This window comes from Trachemys scripta, chromosome 1 (genome assembly GCF_013100865.1).
Source record: "Trachemys scripta elegans isolate TJP31775 chromosome 1, CAS_Tse_1.0, whole genome shotgun sequence".
Taxonomy (NCBI): Eukaryota; Metazoa; Chordata; order Testudines; family Emydidae; genus Trachemys; species Trachemys scripta.
In genome coordinates this window covers 38,802,121-38,818,684 of record NC_048298.1, presented here as the reverse complement: position 1 = coordinate 38,818,684, position 16,564 = coordinate 38,802,121, and the positions used below count along the sequence as shown (strand labels likewise).

The 16,564-nt window shown below is 40.5% G+C and overlaps 1 protein-coding gene across 5 annotated transcripts in view; it reads right to left on the bottom strand.

Moving 5' to 3' along the window:
• The window catches only part of GRM8 (glutamate metabotropic receptor 8), a 491,761-nt gene that overhangs the window by 86,623 nt on the left and 388,574 nt on the right, over positions 1-16,564 (bottom strand). For all 5 annotated transcript variants that reach the window (XM_034767874.1, XM_034767884.1, XM_034767901.1 and 2 more), the window contains one exon: positions 10,181-10,317. In XM_034767874.1, coding sequence (XP_034623765.1) covers positions 10,181-10,317 — 137 coding nt within the window. The remainder of the gene's footprint in view (positions 1-10,180; positions 10,318-16,564) is intronic.

Genomic DNA, 16,564 nt, shown 5'->3' with positions numbered 1-16,564 from the left:
GCTGAAGAGCCCATTATTAAATATTTGTTCCCCATGTAGGTACTTATTGACTGTAATCAAGGCATCTGTGAAGGAGTAGAGGAACGGCCGCCTGGCATAGCAGGGGTTAAAGAAAACCTGTGTGCTCAGCTAGCCCCGCCCTGATATACCTGCAGCCGATGCCAGGCCTGGAGGGGGGAGAAAAGATGGGAGCCTGGCTCAGTTGGGGACTGACTGGCGAGGAGGCAGGAGGTCTCTGTTTGCCTGCCTGAAGAGACAGATCAGTGGAGGCAAGTGGACGAATCAGTGGACACAGTCACTGGAGGCAAGTAAGCCTTCCCCTGCCAAGGGGAGCCTGCAGCTAAGGCCCATCTGCAGGGTAATTGAATTAGCGGGGCCATGCCCCAGGTTAAAAAGACTAATTGGATGTAGCCCAGGGAAACAGGTCTTGAACACTCTCCCGGCCAAGAGGCAGACCCATCTCCCCTGTTAAGGGGTTGAACTACACAGGTCCCTGGGGAGGGTCTGGGTCCCCCTCCAGCCCCTCTGACCAATGGTATAGCCACTAGGCCACCCGGTCACTGAATGCCCCTATCACATCATCCCTTAAACCTCTCTTGGTAAAGTTAAATAGATTGAACCCTTTTAGTTTATCACTATCAGGCATGTTTTCCAATCCTTTAATCATTCACATGGCTCTTCTCTGAACCCCTTCCAGTTTATCAAAATCCTTCTTGAATTGTGGGCACAAAAACTGGACACGGTATTCCAGCAGCTGTCACACTAGAGCCAAATACAGCAGTAAAATAATCTCTCTCCTCCTACTCAAGATTCCCCTATTTATGCATTCCAGGATCACATTAGTTCTTTTGGCCACTGTGTTACATTGGGAGCTCATATTCAGCTGATTATCCACCATGACCCTCAAATCTTTTTCAGAGTCACTGCTTCCCAGGATAGAGTTGCCCATCCTGTAAGTATGTTCTTTATTCCTAGATATATACATTTAATGATAAAATGTATGCATTTACAATTAGCTAAATTAACGTGCATGTTTGCTTGCACCCAGTTTACCAAGCAATCCAGATTGCTCTGAATAAGTGACCTGTCCTCTTCATTACTTATCACTCCCCCAGTTTTTGTGTCATCTGCAAACTTTATCAGTGCTGATTTTATGTTTTCTTCCAGGTCATAGAAAAAATGGTAAATGGTATAGACCCTAGAACCAGTCCCTGAGGGATTGATGATGATTCCTCAATCACAGTTACATTTTGAGACCTATCAATTAGACAGTTTTTAATCTATTTAATGTATTCCATGTTAATTTTATATTGTTCCAGTTAGTTATGGAAATATTGTGCGGTACCAGCCCAATGCCTTACAAATGTCTAAGTATATTATGACAACACTATTACCTTTATCAACCAAATTTGTAATCTCATAAAAAAAATACCAAGTTAGTTTGAGTGGATCTATTTTCCATAAACCCAGGTTGATTTGTATTAATTATATTATCATTCTTTAGCTCTTATTAATCAAGTCCTGTACCAGCTGCTCTGTTATTTTTGCCTGAGATTGGCTGATAATTGTTTTCAACTTTGTGAAACTGGCGCTGTTAAAGCACCAAGTATGTATAGAACTGGTCTGGACTTTATTCTGCTTGCACATTATAAATTGATCCATGATCACTTGCATATGAGCCACTATTAATTTTTAATCATGTGATCAGTTCATGTTTATCTGTTAGGACCAGATCAAATATAGAATTCCCCATGTTGATTTCAGCACGGCAGAACTAAGTGTCATCCATGTATAGCTGGAACTGCAGCTCAAATTGCCCCATAGTTCTATACCATCCCCTATTTCCCTACACCCCAGTGACCTCAGAACACTTCTGCTTTCCTAAATTCAGCTAAAGTTTCAATGAAATTTGGTATTCTGTCTTCACTTCCTACTCTAAACTGTAATGGTGTATAAACTGTTAATTAGTAACTATTTTTCCCAATGTTGGGTGGTTTCCAGAAATGCACAAAGGGATTATTTTGCATATCAGTTAATAAAATTTGCTTTGAGATTGATCTGGATGAAAAACACTATATAAATATACAAACATTAACAATATATTGTGCTATAAATTAGCTAATGCTACTGTGAGGGACATAAAAAGCCAGGGTATGATCAAGTAAACAGAAAAAAATATGAATTAGTAAATGAGCTGCCACATGATGGTGGTTCTCTTTTACAAGACTTTATCCCCCGAAAATTCCATTCCAGAATGTTTTCTTCAACGTAATGATTTTTCATTTAGTAGTAGAGTTCAGTTATTTAAAGCAAATGCACAACAAATAAAGGTAATTTAATCAACTACCCTGGCTGTTAACAGTAAACATTATACCTCCAGATTTAAAGTACAGTTTAATTTTCAGCGACAAAAGCAACTAATCAACCCTGGTGGCCTTAGCCTACTTTTTGCCCCATGTTCCACACTGCTTCCCAATTTACTGCATACATACTGTTGGCAACACATTCACTGAACTACTTGTTATACCTGAAAAGATGTTTCTGTGTGTCAAATATAATAACACTGACAAGTTCCATAGAGCAACTTCCGACATTTGATGGCTCTTAGATGCTCTATCATTGCACAGTGGCCTTGAGTGTGAAAGAGGAAATACTTATTTTAAAACTGAGCAGAATGATTTAATTTATCATATGTCATAGGGGCTCTTTATATTTCTTGAAATGATCAGAAGTACACAAAAATAATCTGCAATCCCTCATGCTATGGCTATTAAAGCATAGTTCTTTCACAGCATAATCATTCCTGTATGTAAGGATCACAAACATGACAGAATACTTACTGCTGAAGCAAGAGGCTTGTGACAAATTCATAGTCAAGTTTTTCATCACACTTCCCAGTGTTGTACTGTGTAAGCAACCCCATACTTCACTGGAGAAACCTGACTTTCACTGACCCAGACAAGGTGAGAAAAATCTCTATTTGTCTTAGCTCTTGAGCAGAGGCAGTTTTATTGGCATCTGGCATCTTTCTAATGATGAACAAATGGTTATCCAAGTTCAGCATTTCCTCTGCATGTCGCTTTGTTTCCCCTGTACATAGCATTTCATGGAAGCCCTGACTTCTATTTCATTGGGGGGGAAAAGACTATTAATCCTGCCATACAGTAAGCTTTAAAGTAGAAGATATGGTGTTCTTTTTATGTATCTTTCTATTCTTTGAACCCTGAATCAAAGGTCTGTTCAGGTGTTCAATAATGTACCATATGCTTCCTAATCTAATAGAAGTACTTCTCCATACCAACTGATGTCTTTTCTACATTTGTATTCATTTTGCTTTTTTCTTCAAAGGTAAAATGTTTAAGAACATTGGGATGTGCAATCTCCCAATGCTACAAATGTTCCATTTCTCCCCTTTTTCCTAATTAGGAACTCACAGAAGTGCTGTTTTTAAAAATAATATCTTTTTGTCCCAACCTGCCTATTTCACAGACTGGCCCACAGACTGCATTCATTGTCTGCTGTTATCGATTGGGCTGTTAAGTCTGGCATCTGCACTTCCTGCAAAGAGGCTCCCTGATGTATTCAGACTCTATTAGTGAAGGAGAACATGAGTCATACTCATCTGTCAATTCTATTGAACACTCAGGTCTATTTTAGTGGAGCCTAGCAACTCTCCCCAACATTATCTAATGGTCTTTTCCTGCCTGGCTTTGAGCTACCATATACTATAGAGAAAGTCAATGGAACTTTTTCAGGAATAGTAGAGAAAATCCACTTCTTTGTCCATCCATTCAGTATTATTCGTAAGATAACCTGATCAATGTCATGATCATTTGCATTGTTGGAAAGCAAGGCTGAACTGTACTGCTATGAGATTATTTGCATGCAACAGTGCATCCATCAACCACCCTGGTCACCATATAGTAAAATATATTAGGATGATGAGGAGTGGTCCAACTTTTTTTATCTTCTATTCGGTGCTCCTACTGGGAGTTCTTGTTTTGTTCTTTTAAAATTTTCCACTGTTATTCTTTGAGTTTGGATTCAACAGTTTTTTATAAAATCAAATTTATATTAGCTATCAGAAGAAAATAGATTCTTTGGGTCCTTTAATGAAATTTAATGGCCTAGGGCAAGCCCTGAATCTCTTTTACTACAGGTAAAGAGAAAACATCATGAGCTTCTTATATCATTTGCTTTTCTGCTGTTAGGTAGACAGGAAGTCAGTATAGTTTTAATTCTGACTCATAAAAATTGAGGGATCTCAATTCTGATCCTCTCCTACAGGGTTAGGCTTATAATTTGTGAGGCCTCTAGCCACTGGACAGAGACTGAGCACTGACACACCTCTTCTTGTGACACTGCTGCCAGAAGGTAAGTTCCGCCTGCTCTGTAGGGTTTCCAGTCTTCACCAGTTCACCAAAGCTTGTGCTTAAGGCCAGAACTGTCTTATGATTATGACCATCTCTGCTAGATCTTCATATCCACAAAGGTTTAATTGAACCCTTTCTTAGCTGAAAAGCACTGCAAATGAAGATGCCACCACAGAATAAAAGCCATAAACAAGTCACTTAACATTCTTGTATACAGTTTCTATTAATCCAAGTGACCAGGCTTCTTCTTACTGTTAAAACAATCTTGTAAATCTGTGATGCTTTTTTTTCCTTCCGCAACTTCTATTCAGTGTAGGAGGAAAGAAATCTAATGTTAAGTACAGTGTTTTATAAATCTCCCGGTGTTATACTGAAAAGTTTTATTGTGTTTAGATGTCTTCTTGTCTTGCTTCTCGAAGATGGTGATAATTCCAGCCAAGCCCCAGATATTAGCTGTCCTAAATTCTGGGTCAAACCAAAGCCCCAGAGCTCAACATGACCAACTTGGGAGAAGTTCAGATTTGGATCTGATCTTCCTGGCTCAGGAGTTTGTCTAGTTACTGCAGTTGAGAGAAGCTGTCAGTAAGCATTTCTAGCTAGCACTCATATTACAACATGTACTGCTAAGTGACCCAAGTTCTAAAAGGGGATTCATTATTAATCACAAAAGGAAGTACATTTGCCAATTCATAAATACCAAGGACTGGTAGCTTGTTTTTAACAGCTTTCCTCCTGTGGAGATTACATGGCTGAGGGCTCAAATTTGCTAAGCCCACACATTTGTTGGGAAGTACTACATGTGACCTGGTATGCAGCGTACTGTAGCTAAATGAATAAAACATGATATTTTGGTGGAAATAAAACTTCCGTCCCTTATGTGTTTCTTATTTGTTATGAATATGAGAACCTTTTTGAGGCAAGTATTATTTCTTTCAATGTTTGCTCTGAAATACCTTGCCTGCTACTAGTAATAAAGAAATGGAAATCACAAGCAGGCAATTAACTTATTGTCAAGGATCAAACTTTATAATAGCCCTAAATTTCTATCATCATAATATAAAAATCAAATGCTTTGCGCTTGATTATTGTTTACACTGAGGCCCCTTTACAGCAGTCTGGGAGTGTAAAGGGATTTTAAAGTGGGTGTAAATGTACACTGCCAGAGTGGTAAAACATGGCCTTATTGTGAATGAGAATCAGGCTCTTTGGGTTTGTGATATTCATTTGACAGCTTTAAGCATCTGCATTCAGATTGGTCTGGTAAAGGTCAAGTGTCTGATGTCTCTAAGCCAAACAAAATTCTGTTCTTGTGTTCAAGTGTATATATAGGAGCTAACTACGCTTTTTTTTATTTTGACTTCTATATTGTGTTTGCCAGCTGCTTTGCTTCCATATTAGCATTGTCAGGTTAAAGTGTTTATTCCAAGTCTGCTGACAAACAAACCTTTAGGGATTCAGATACAGAGTCTTTATCTAACTACTCTATCTAAATACTAGTGTTAGTATTTTCTGCCCAAAGGAAAAGCCAATATCACACCAAGAGAGGGACAAGTTGACCACAAGACCCTGAGGAGCCAGTGAAAACTTCTGAAGAACCAAAGTCCCCAGCACACAAATCCTGAAGGTCCAGCTTAGAGTCAGGACCAGACGAGAGGGTAGTCTGATGCACTATAGCCCGTGTAACAGAGGGGACTAGCAGCCAAAATCTGATAGAAAAAATATCCTGGACAATCCTGAAAAAATCTCTAGTTTAATACGCCGCAACAGAGAATGTACTAATCCTTAGCTAAACTTAATAGTGGCCATTGATTGTTCACAGAGAAAGCCCTTAGAATACACACAACACTTTTATGAAGTTTCACTATCCTGATCAAAAAAATATAGTTCACTGAAGTATGGTATTTACTGAATAAAGTAGATTTATGAGAAAAGTGTATTAGCTTACAAAGCAGTTTGAAATGAAAATGTCGGCAGAAGCTGGAACAGACCATATGAATAGAAGTGTAGCATCATGCATCAAATGTTAGAGTGGCACAGCAGGGACCTGAATTCTAGTTTCTGGCCTGCTGGGTTCCCTTGGGCAGTATCCCCTCTGTAAAATGGGGATGCTGATACTGTACTGAGCTCCTTTGTAAAGCACTTTGAAATCTACTGATGAAAAGAGTTAGGTGTTAGATATTATAGATGATATTTGGTTAATGTTCATTAAAAATCGCAGACGTTTAACAACTGGGTATGTAATGTAGCTTCATTAAAAGGAAGGTATCCACTCTGGAGGGTGAGAAAGATATTGAAATAAAAAGGCATGTCCTTCATAGGTCAGTAATGTAAAAAGTTGGTCTGTTATCTTACACCAGTATATTGTCTTTGATACACCCACTGCCATCAATGGAAATTCCACTGGGGATCAAAGACCATAATATGGTTTGCAGTGTGATAATTAATAGTGCTGGTAATTATCAGTAAAGGTTAGCTGGTACCCAATAAATGTTATCTAGTGAAAGAAATATATTATTTTGTTACAATAGGTAATCAGTAGATAAAATAACACCCACACATGAACTAAGCCTGGTGAATACGGAAATAGAACCTAAACAAAATCTATCATCATCATCATTTATTTCTATTGTGTGAGTGAGTAAGGACCTAAACAGGGATTAGGACCCACTGCACTAGGCACTTTGCAAACACAATTACACAGAAGCAGTCCCTGCCCCAGAGAGTTTATAATCTAAAATTTAGACAATATGTGGCAGGTAAATAAGAAATCAAATAGGAGAGGAAGTAGGAGAGAAAGAGATGGGAGGACAAGATTGTAGCAGACACAGGTGTATAACTCAGTTGTAACAGTGTTTTCAGTAGTCCCTGGTACTTGCCAACCTAGCCTTATATTTCACATACCATCATAATTACCATATGACATACAGGCACTATATAGAAAAGAACAAACAACCAGCAACAACAGGACTGAAAAGCTAAAGACTGAAGAGCAGCTTTAGCCATCTTTTGAAGAAAACATGAATGCAGTTACAACTGAATCAAACAGAACAAAGCGCAAATAATTATGAAAAGTATAAATATTTAAATATAAATATTTCTCTTCACCAACAAGCTATTTCACATCCTACCAAAACAGTAGCATTTCATGGAATATGGAATCAATCCCAAAACTGTTATGAACACAAATTTAGTTTCAAGTTCTTGTTCTCATGTTTTCAGGAACTGGCTAGTACATTTCTCCTTATGCTGTTGAGCACTTCTCTTTCACCTCTCCTATTTCTCTTAGGGTACGTCTACACTTACCTCCGGGTCCAGTGGCAGGCAATCGATGTTCTGGGATCGAATTATCGGTCTGGTTTAGACGCGATAAATCGATCCCGGATCGATCCCGGAAGTGCTCGCCGTCGACGCCGGTACTCCAGCTCGGCGAGAGGAGTACGCGGCATCGACGGGGGAGCCTCCCTGCCGCGTCTGGACCAGCGGTAAGTTCGGACTAAGGTACTTCGAATTCAGCTACGTTATTAACGTAGCTGAATTTGCGTACCTTAGTCCGAAGTGGGGGGTTAGTGGGGACCAGGCCAAACACTACTCAGCAGACTCATACAAAGAGGCACTCTCCCTTTCATAGAAGACTACCAGAAGGAGATAACATAGGCACATAACCTGTTATCAAAGGCTGCATATTTGTAGGCTTCCATTTGCACCCCAAAAATGAACTGATGGCATCTGGCCAAGCAGCAATAGAAACTAAATGGTAGATACGGTAAGGTGATTTATCAGAGCAGGGGCTGAAAAGGGGAAGCTATTATATGCATCACTGTTGGTACCACTCTGATAATTATTGCAAAGTAGTCTCAAAGGAACAATAATTTGTAAATACGTATAGCTTTGTTTTTGTTATTATTTATTGTGTGTCTGTTATACTGAAAACCAGAGCTCTGTGAAACCAGCTCTTTGAGGTTTGCATGATATGAGGAAACACCAATGGGTGGATCCAGTCATCAAGCTTCACACTTCCTGAAGTGCATTTTGTGTTTCAGGTTTGCAGAGACCCAGTGCTTAATTTGTAATGAAAGAGTTGCTGGAGCTCAAGCAATTTTTTTACATTCATAACTGATGCAGCAAACCCAGAGGTGTTGGGGCTATGAACGGTCAAGCCTAGAGGTGCCGGAACTCAGCCCTGACAAGCCCTGGCACAAATTAAGCAGTGCATAGACCCCAAACCAACCTCACACCAAACCCTCTAAGTTTTGCATGGTTTACACTGAAACTGGTGAATTACAGCACCCTCCTCCTATGACCATAATTCCCCCTACTCCTTACATTGTGCTATTTTCTGAAGGAAAGGTGGTGCTCCATGGCCAGCAGCCTCTCCCCTTTAGGTGGTGGCTATCTGCAGTTTTGGAATGTGCATAGCTGGCTCTACCCCTTGTTGTAGGGATTCCCCATTTCATATGGTGTTTTCTGATGAAAATATACTCCAGAGTGAGGTAAAGTGTCTTCAGTGTGACAGCAGTGGATCTGAGGAACAGTGGATCCAATGGTGAATGAACGGACAGGACTGGCTGCCAATTTACCTGCATTTTGTGGATTAGATTCCCACTCAAAAAACCCCCCCAAAAAAACAAAAAACGTGGTAGATGGGGACAGGGCCGGCTCCAGCTTTTTTGCTGCCCCAAGTGGCGAAGCCAAAAAAAAAAGATAAAACAGCAATTGGCAGCACTTCGGCGGCAGCTCTACTGTGCCACTTCATTCTTCAGTCCAAGAGGGACTGAGGGACCCGCCGCCGAATTGCCACTGAAGACCCGGACGTGCCGCCCCTTTTCATTGGCTGCCCCAGTCACCTGCTTCCTTTGCTGGTGCCTGGAGCCGGCCCTGGATGGGGAGCAGGTCAGCCAACCAACTATTTTCTGAAGATCTGATGGAGTGTGGAAAAGTCTGGTGGCCTTTTGCTCACCAGCAGAGACCACCAGGTAGGGATGGGCTTGGAACTGCCTGGATTAAGCAGGGTGCATGAAGGATATGAAGGGATTTGGTATCTATTGGTAGGGTGGATATAATTAGAACAGCATTCTCAATCAGCTCAAGTCTTCTTTGATGTTTCCTAAAGCATGAACAGTGGTTTGGATTCATACTAAAACCCAGGATCTGGTAAAATTGCTCGCTTTCAGGTTTTGATGTGAAATGTTCCCACAGCCCAAATGAACACTATGTACAACAGCTACTACAGTAGAAACATATATTTTCATTTTATGGCACCTTAATGCATGAATCTGGGCTATTTATTGTTCTTGTTGTTGTTGTTGAAGTGTAATCCAAATTAACAATATAAACATATAGCCATAACTTCATTCCAGCCTCTCCCTTTTTTATGTTCAGAAATTAACATTTTTTCAGTCTGGCAGCATAGTAGCCCTGTACTTCACTTTCATGTGGGAGACCTGAAGTCAGGAGTGATTGTTGGACAAATCTGCCCTTTGACATCAAGGAAGTTTGCACCCATTTACATCAAGGACATGAGTGGTGTACATCCAATCATTTTGTGAAATAGCTTACTTATGAAAAAGAAACATCCATTACCCCTAACTGGCTATAGAGAAGATTCTAAAATACAGTTTAAAGGAACAGAGGAACACAGGGAAATCTGTGCTAAAATACAAGATATTGTTTTAGCTCCCTTGCTTAAGAGAAAAATGGGAATTTTCTTGTTGCTGCCAATTATAAAAAATAATATATGTTTTTTAAACAAAAGCTCAAATGCTCTAACTTCTCATTAATGACAGCTATGTAATCAACCTGCTACTTACAGTTAGATGAAGTTGATTTGTCCAGTGACCAATTACTTTGTATTCTGCACTTTTGTTGGTCATTTGATACTGAAATATATCATAGCGCCCAGGCGCATCTCCATTTTCATTGAAAATAACAGGCGTTCCAGCACTCCCTACAAAAATGTTGAACAACAATTGAAATAACGTTCCCCCAAAAACATTCTCATAAATCTATTTTAGCTTCTATATTTTTCTTTAACATGTTCTGGAAAAAATGAGACAATATGATATGATCACAGCAAGCAAGTTTTCATGCAATGTTGCCAGCATTATAATAAACCTAAAAAGCTTGTAAAGAAAAGGCCATTGTGCGATGTTATTACTTGCATCACAATATAAACTGTCCGTCAGTGCCAGCTAACCTATGTAAAATTAATCAAACAAAATTACAAAGATAATTGTTCAGTTAAATGTTTAACACTGATTAACATTAGATGACTATTATAAGAAGCAGGGATAAAATCCTGGGCCTGTTGAATTCAATGGCAAAACTCACACTGACTTCAATGGCGGTCAAAACTTCACCTCAGGACTAGAGTACAGTGTAAGAAAAGTGCAGGCAAGAGTCAGGCTGTGTCTGGTCAGCGGAGAGTTCCCCAGACATAGGGGAGCTCCAGCTAAAGCTTGCATAGCCTGGTCTTGCACCACACACCCCAAGACCCAGCATATGGGGCATGCAAACAGCAGCAAAGGATTTTGCTGGAGTGCTACTGGACTCTTGCTGGTCTCAGCTAGTGAACAGTCACTTTGGGACAATTGCCAACTGGCATAGTTAAAGAACCTTAATTAAGTCAATAGAGCTAAACCAGCATAGAACGGGTGTAACTCAGTGATGAATTAAGCCCAGAGTTTCTCAGCGATTACAATTGTCAGGAGTGGTGTACTGAAGGTGTGGCGAATTCCAGCTCCCTGCACCCTGAAAATTAGAAAATGAGAGACAGGGCTGGCTCTGGCTTTTTTGCTGTCCCAAGCCAAAAAAAAACCTGCGGTGCAGCCGGAGCGGCAAAGCAAGAAAAAAAAAAAAAACCTGCGGGGTGGCCAGAGCCAGGGTGCAGGGGGACTCCCTGCGCTGCAGACGTGCCCCGGCTAGCGGGGGGCAGGGGGAGGGAGCGGGGGAGAGAGAGAAGGGGAGCGGCCAGGGCTTCAGCGGGGCGATCACATGCAGTCCTGACCGCCGCGCCACCTGCCGGGAGGGCTCCGCGCCACGCCGGTCGGCGGGGAGGGAAGGATGTGGGTTGCCCTGCTGGGCTTGCTACAGATCTGGCACCGGCTGGGGCAGACGGAGCGCACAGCCCGTTCCCAGCAGGGCGCTCCCCTCCTCCGCACCACCGCCCCCTACAGAGCGGCCAGATCGGCAAACAAACAAAAAAAGCAGCCGTGCCACTTTAGGATTGGGCAGAATGCCGCCCCGTAGAATCTGCCGCCGCAAGCATGAGCTTGCTCGGCTGGTGCCTGGAGCCAGCCCTGATGAGAGAACGGTCAAAGTGTTGGGGGAAGAAAGCAATGTGAGATTACACTTGCAGAAGTAGGGAGCTACTTGCTATGGTATAATGTTAAAAGACTTTGGGGGCCTGTATCAAATCATGTCTTAGCTAGAATATCTTCAGCAAAGGATGAGGTTGGAGGTTCACATCTGGGAGTTGCCTTCTGGTGGACCTACCTGTATGAAATGACTTGGGTTTTGTGAACATTTTGCAATATTGCAAAGCTCATACCAAAAATCTCTAGACATTCTGTTCAAACTATAAACAAGTGTTATAAGTTCAAAGTCATTTTGTGATCATTTATCAGCAACCATTTAACATTGTATTTTAAAAGTAAGTAAGTGGGGGCTTTCCATGTTTTATCCACTTACAGTGTAGTTATGCTGCAATGTATTATTTTAACCTATGATTGACTCAGGTACTTATATGCAACATGTCACCATCATAACTATACTGAATGCTTCATAACAGAAGGTATATGGTAGAAATCTTAGGAATGTGAGAACTGGTTTGGATAAACTTAGAGCTTAGCTGGACCTTCACCTGTCTCACAAACAAAACTTTTTCTGAGGCTCAAATACATTTATGCTTCTTGTTGTCCATTTCTTACTCACCTTCAGAACCAAAAGTATCAAAATATTTCAAGAAAGTCTGTTCTTGCAGTACTTCTAGCCTGCCTGGAATCAGGAAGTACTGTAATCTCTATTCATAAGGTCTCCAGACTATTTTTAAAAAGCCCAAATGGGAAGTATGTGGAGAGGTAGTTCTAACCAGTCTCCCCCATACACCAATCAAAAGAGAGTGGGGTGACTATGCTGCAACCTCAAAGAAGTGCAGCAGATTCTCAGCGCAATCTCAGTGCTTCCCACTGGGGGTGCAGTGGTGCACCATCCCTTCTCTTAGGACTGTAGTTCAATGCCATGATATAGCCCTAAAGAGTGATAAAGAAGGACAAGCAGATGGGCTGCATATCTGAACCAGTATCCTGAGCTTTGCACATCACTAACATAGTCCCTTTTAAGTGTGCATTTGTCAATTTTTAGCACCCTTTTAAAGGGAGTTTCTGTGAATGACATTATAAGGATTCTGTGGCCTCCTAACGTCCTCATACCAACTCCCTCAGAGCTCTACAGGCACAGTGGGGCTAGAACTCAGAACCCCCTCCCCACACTTGAACAAAAGGAGTATCTTTCTTAACATGACACATCGCTGGGTAGTTCTGATTCCATCCAGTTGAAGGCAATGCATATCAGCCAGTTCAACACAATATAAAGGGAAAGATTACTGTTTATTAAGGCTAAAGTTATATTTCCTTATCATAATATGAAGTAATAATCTAATACTGAAAAATCCCACCCACCCTGGGTAGCTGCCAGCAGTTTTATAGCAAATGACTCTCTGTGGTAAACTAACATATTAGCTAAACAGTATTAAAATAATGGCCTTCTGACCCCAATCATATGTGAACCCTTCAAAACTGAGGTCAGTTTAAACAGGGCCAACACTGTGATTCTGAAAAAAAAATACATAAATGAGGTGCATGTATGAGAGAGGGGAGAAAAAGAAAGATAATATTATAGAAGTGTTTGATTTTTTTAAACCTTTTGGCAAGAAGGATTCTTTGTGGTAAACAAATTGTTTTACAAGAGCGGTAGTTCTCAAACTTTTGTACTCAAACCCCTTTCACATAGCAAGCCTCTGAGTACGACCTTCCTTATAAATTAAAAATACTTTTAAATATATTTAACACCATTATAAATGCTGGATGGAAAGCGGGACTTGGGGTGGAGGCTGACAGCTCGCGACCCCCCGTTTAGTAACCTCGCGACCCCCTGAGGGGTTCCGACACCCCGTTTGAGAACCCCTGCACAAGAGATTCCTTAGACATGAAAAATAAAGTCAGTGAAGGTGTAAAATATCACAAATCCACAAGCCCGATAACGCTAGCTGAATATAATGTATGCCAATACATTCTGCAACACATTCTGTGTTAATACTACTGAATCTGAGAGGAATTAAAGCGTCTTTAATGAAAATGAATGTGTGGGGCTATGTGTGGAGGAAGCTGAACAGCTAGAAAAGCAGATACTGAGATAGTGGTTGACTCTGATAGTCAGGAATTGATTCTCCAGGAAAGGACCCTAAAAATAGAGCAGTGGTCAGCCTTTTAGAAATGTAATTGGCTTTTTAAGAAAGGAAAAATGCTAATTTCTATCAACAGTCCTGGGATTCCTCATATAGGGACGTTTAATGCTTCAAGGGCTTGGTGTAAATGCTAAAAAAAATGGTTGCGATGATAAGCTGAATCAGGGCCACGTACCAACAATTCCAAACTCTCCTGTAGCTGATTCAGTACAGTGATTTTCATAATATTTCATCAAATCTCAACACCTTGCTATTCTCATGATACCAGCATATCAAACTGTAGCTATTTTCTTAAAGTAAGTGTTAATACAGAAAAGCCTCATTATTGACACCCTGATTCTGGAAGCTGATCCATGTGGGTGGATCCTTTTTTGCCACTGGAAGTCCCACTGAAAATGAAGACTCATTGTGGGGGTCTGCCCAGGTAGATCAGCTTATAGGACTGAGTCCTTTTGATGCATTCAAATACAGACAATAGACTGGTCTACAGAGAAAATCTCACAACGTACTATAGCTTAAAAAATGTGTTAGAATTAAGCCATATTGGAAGAATGTGTCAGTTTATAGGATCATCAGTCATTATAATTAATAATCAGTTTTGAGTGCTAAGGATTTTTGTATAGCTTCTCTTTTTAATTAACTGTTAAAAACAACAAAGAAAATGTCTGATGTACATTAATTAAAATGTGATTGGGGAAGTAGCAAAGGAAAAGTTTGTATTTGAACTGACAAGACTTAGAAATCCCAAAAGAGAAGGAAGTATCTTTAACATTTAAAAGGAACTATTTGTCACTGATATGCCTTTCAACAAGACAGATGAAAATAGAAGGTTTAAATGAAATCAACTCATAGAGAAAAGAGGAGTTGTTAAAACATTTTATACTTGGTTAAGGGACAGAAACGGCAAAGAATTATCAACAATTAAGTAGAACTGAGGGAGTCTAATTTGCGAATGTTAGGCTGGCAGACAAAAGAGCAATATGCACTGTATCCAGTTATGTAAGGTTCAGTGATAAATGCAGCTATTATCTATGCAATCTCCATACAGAAGATCATATTGAAACAATGAACAATATGTTCTCTAAAATAGCAAACAATTATTGTCCTACAGCTATTAAAATTTGCATCTTCAAACAAAGATCTTTGATAACACCACTCTAGAATTACTGATCATAAGCTGAAGCCAGTGAAAGATTCTCCCTTATCATGGACCAAATTCTGGCTGCTCTTATATAAGTGCACCAAACAGAGTTAGAGCAGGATTGTGAGAGTGCAGGGGTATGTAATATGCTGATTTTGTGTGTGTTTGTGAGATGATATTGTTGCCAAGTGGCTCGCTCACAGAGAAGATATGGGGCCCAGGTACTACAGTTCATATTGTAGAAGCCTATTTTAGGAGGTGCTGGACAAATCTAGTTCTGATTCCACAGAGGTGAGTGTAATTTGTCTGGTGTCTGTTGCCTGCAGCATGTAGATTCATTATAAACCTGCTGCCCATTACATTTTTGCACAAGAGACAGCCAGAATCCCACACCTTGTATTCCTGTGCAGAAAGGGGAAGTGTTAGTGGCATGAGGTGGTACCAGACGTCCAGAAGGGAGTAGACTAGACCTACCGCTTCACTGGGAAGAGCCCTCTGCACCGTATGTGCACAGAGTGGCTGATTCACACGTGCTTCCTTCTCCCAGCAAACCCTAAGGCATTCTGCCCGTTCTCTCCATAATGAGGAGAGAGAAGCCTATCAAGCTTAAAGGAGAACTGTGAGAGTCACACATTAAGTACATTGCTGTATTCCTATGAAAATGGAAACATACAGAAGAATCCATTAAAAAGTCAACATTTTCCCACCCACATAACTTCTATTCTATTTATATAGAAAAACAGTGGCAATCTCAGCTACCATGTGACTGTTGGCAAATCACATGGATACAGTGAGATATCAGAAAATATTCAGTTTTGGTGCAGCAACCACAGAACTAGGATGCAACAGAGACACGATGTTGCATTTGTGTGAAAGAATAGGCTGGAGTCAAAATGTCCGTGGACAGATAACATTCTTTTTTTTAATGTAAACAAATACACAATGATTTTTAAAGTTTTTTTTTTTTAATATATCTTGCACCTTTAGCAGTTGCTGATGTATTTTTCATAGTCCTTCTCAGAACAGCTTATGTTCCTGATTTTCTGCTGAGGGAAAATGAGAGCTCTTTTGCCTTAATGTATGCTTAACTGAGTGAGTAGAGAAACGCTAGGGAGCCTCTGTCACAAATATAACTGAACTTCATTTGCAGCAGTGTCACCAAAATAGTACATAAAGCTCAAGAGAACAGTAGAGTTGTCACCAACTCCCTCCCCGCAGAAATCACATATCCTCCCTAGCTCTCACTCCTCTACCATCCTCCCACACTCATTTTTCCTGAGCCGCCTTCCTCCTCCCAGGTCACATTACCAACCTTCACTTTTCCACTGTTTTCTTTCATGCAGCTCCACCCCACTTACCTAGAAAGATACACTTATTGTACCATGATTACTTCTTCACTGCTGGCCCTCCATTGCACATGCTATGTTGTCATTCCATTAGGCCATTCCTGTCATGTTCAGCAGCACAACAGGTGGATTCTCCCTAGAACACTTGGTACTAATCAGGAGACGAACATGATACCCTGATGACTTAATTTATAGCCAAGCCATTCTGGAGTAGTGGTGGCATTGCAAAATAAATAAATAAATG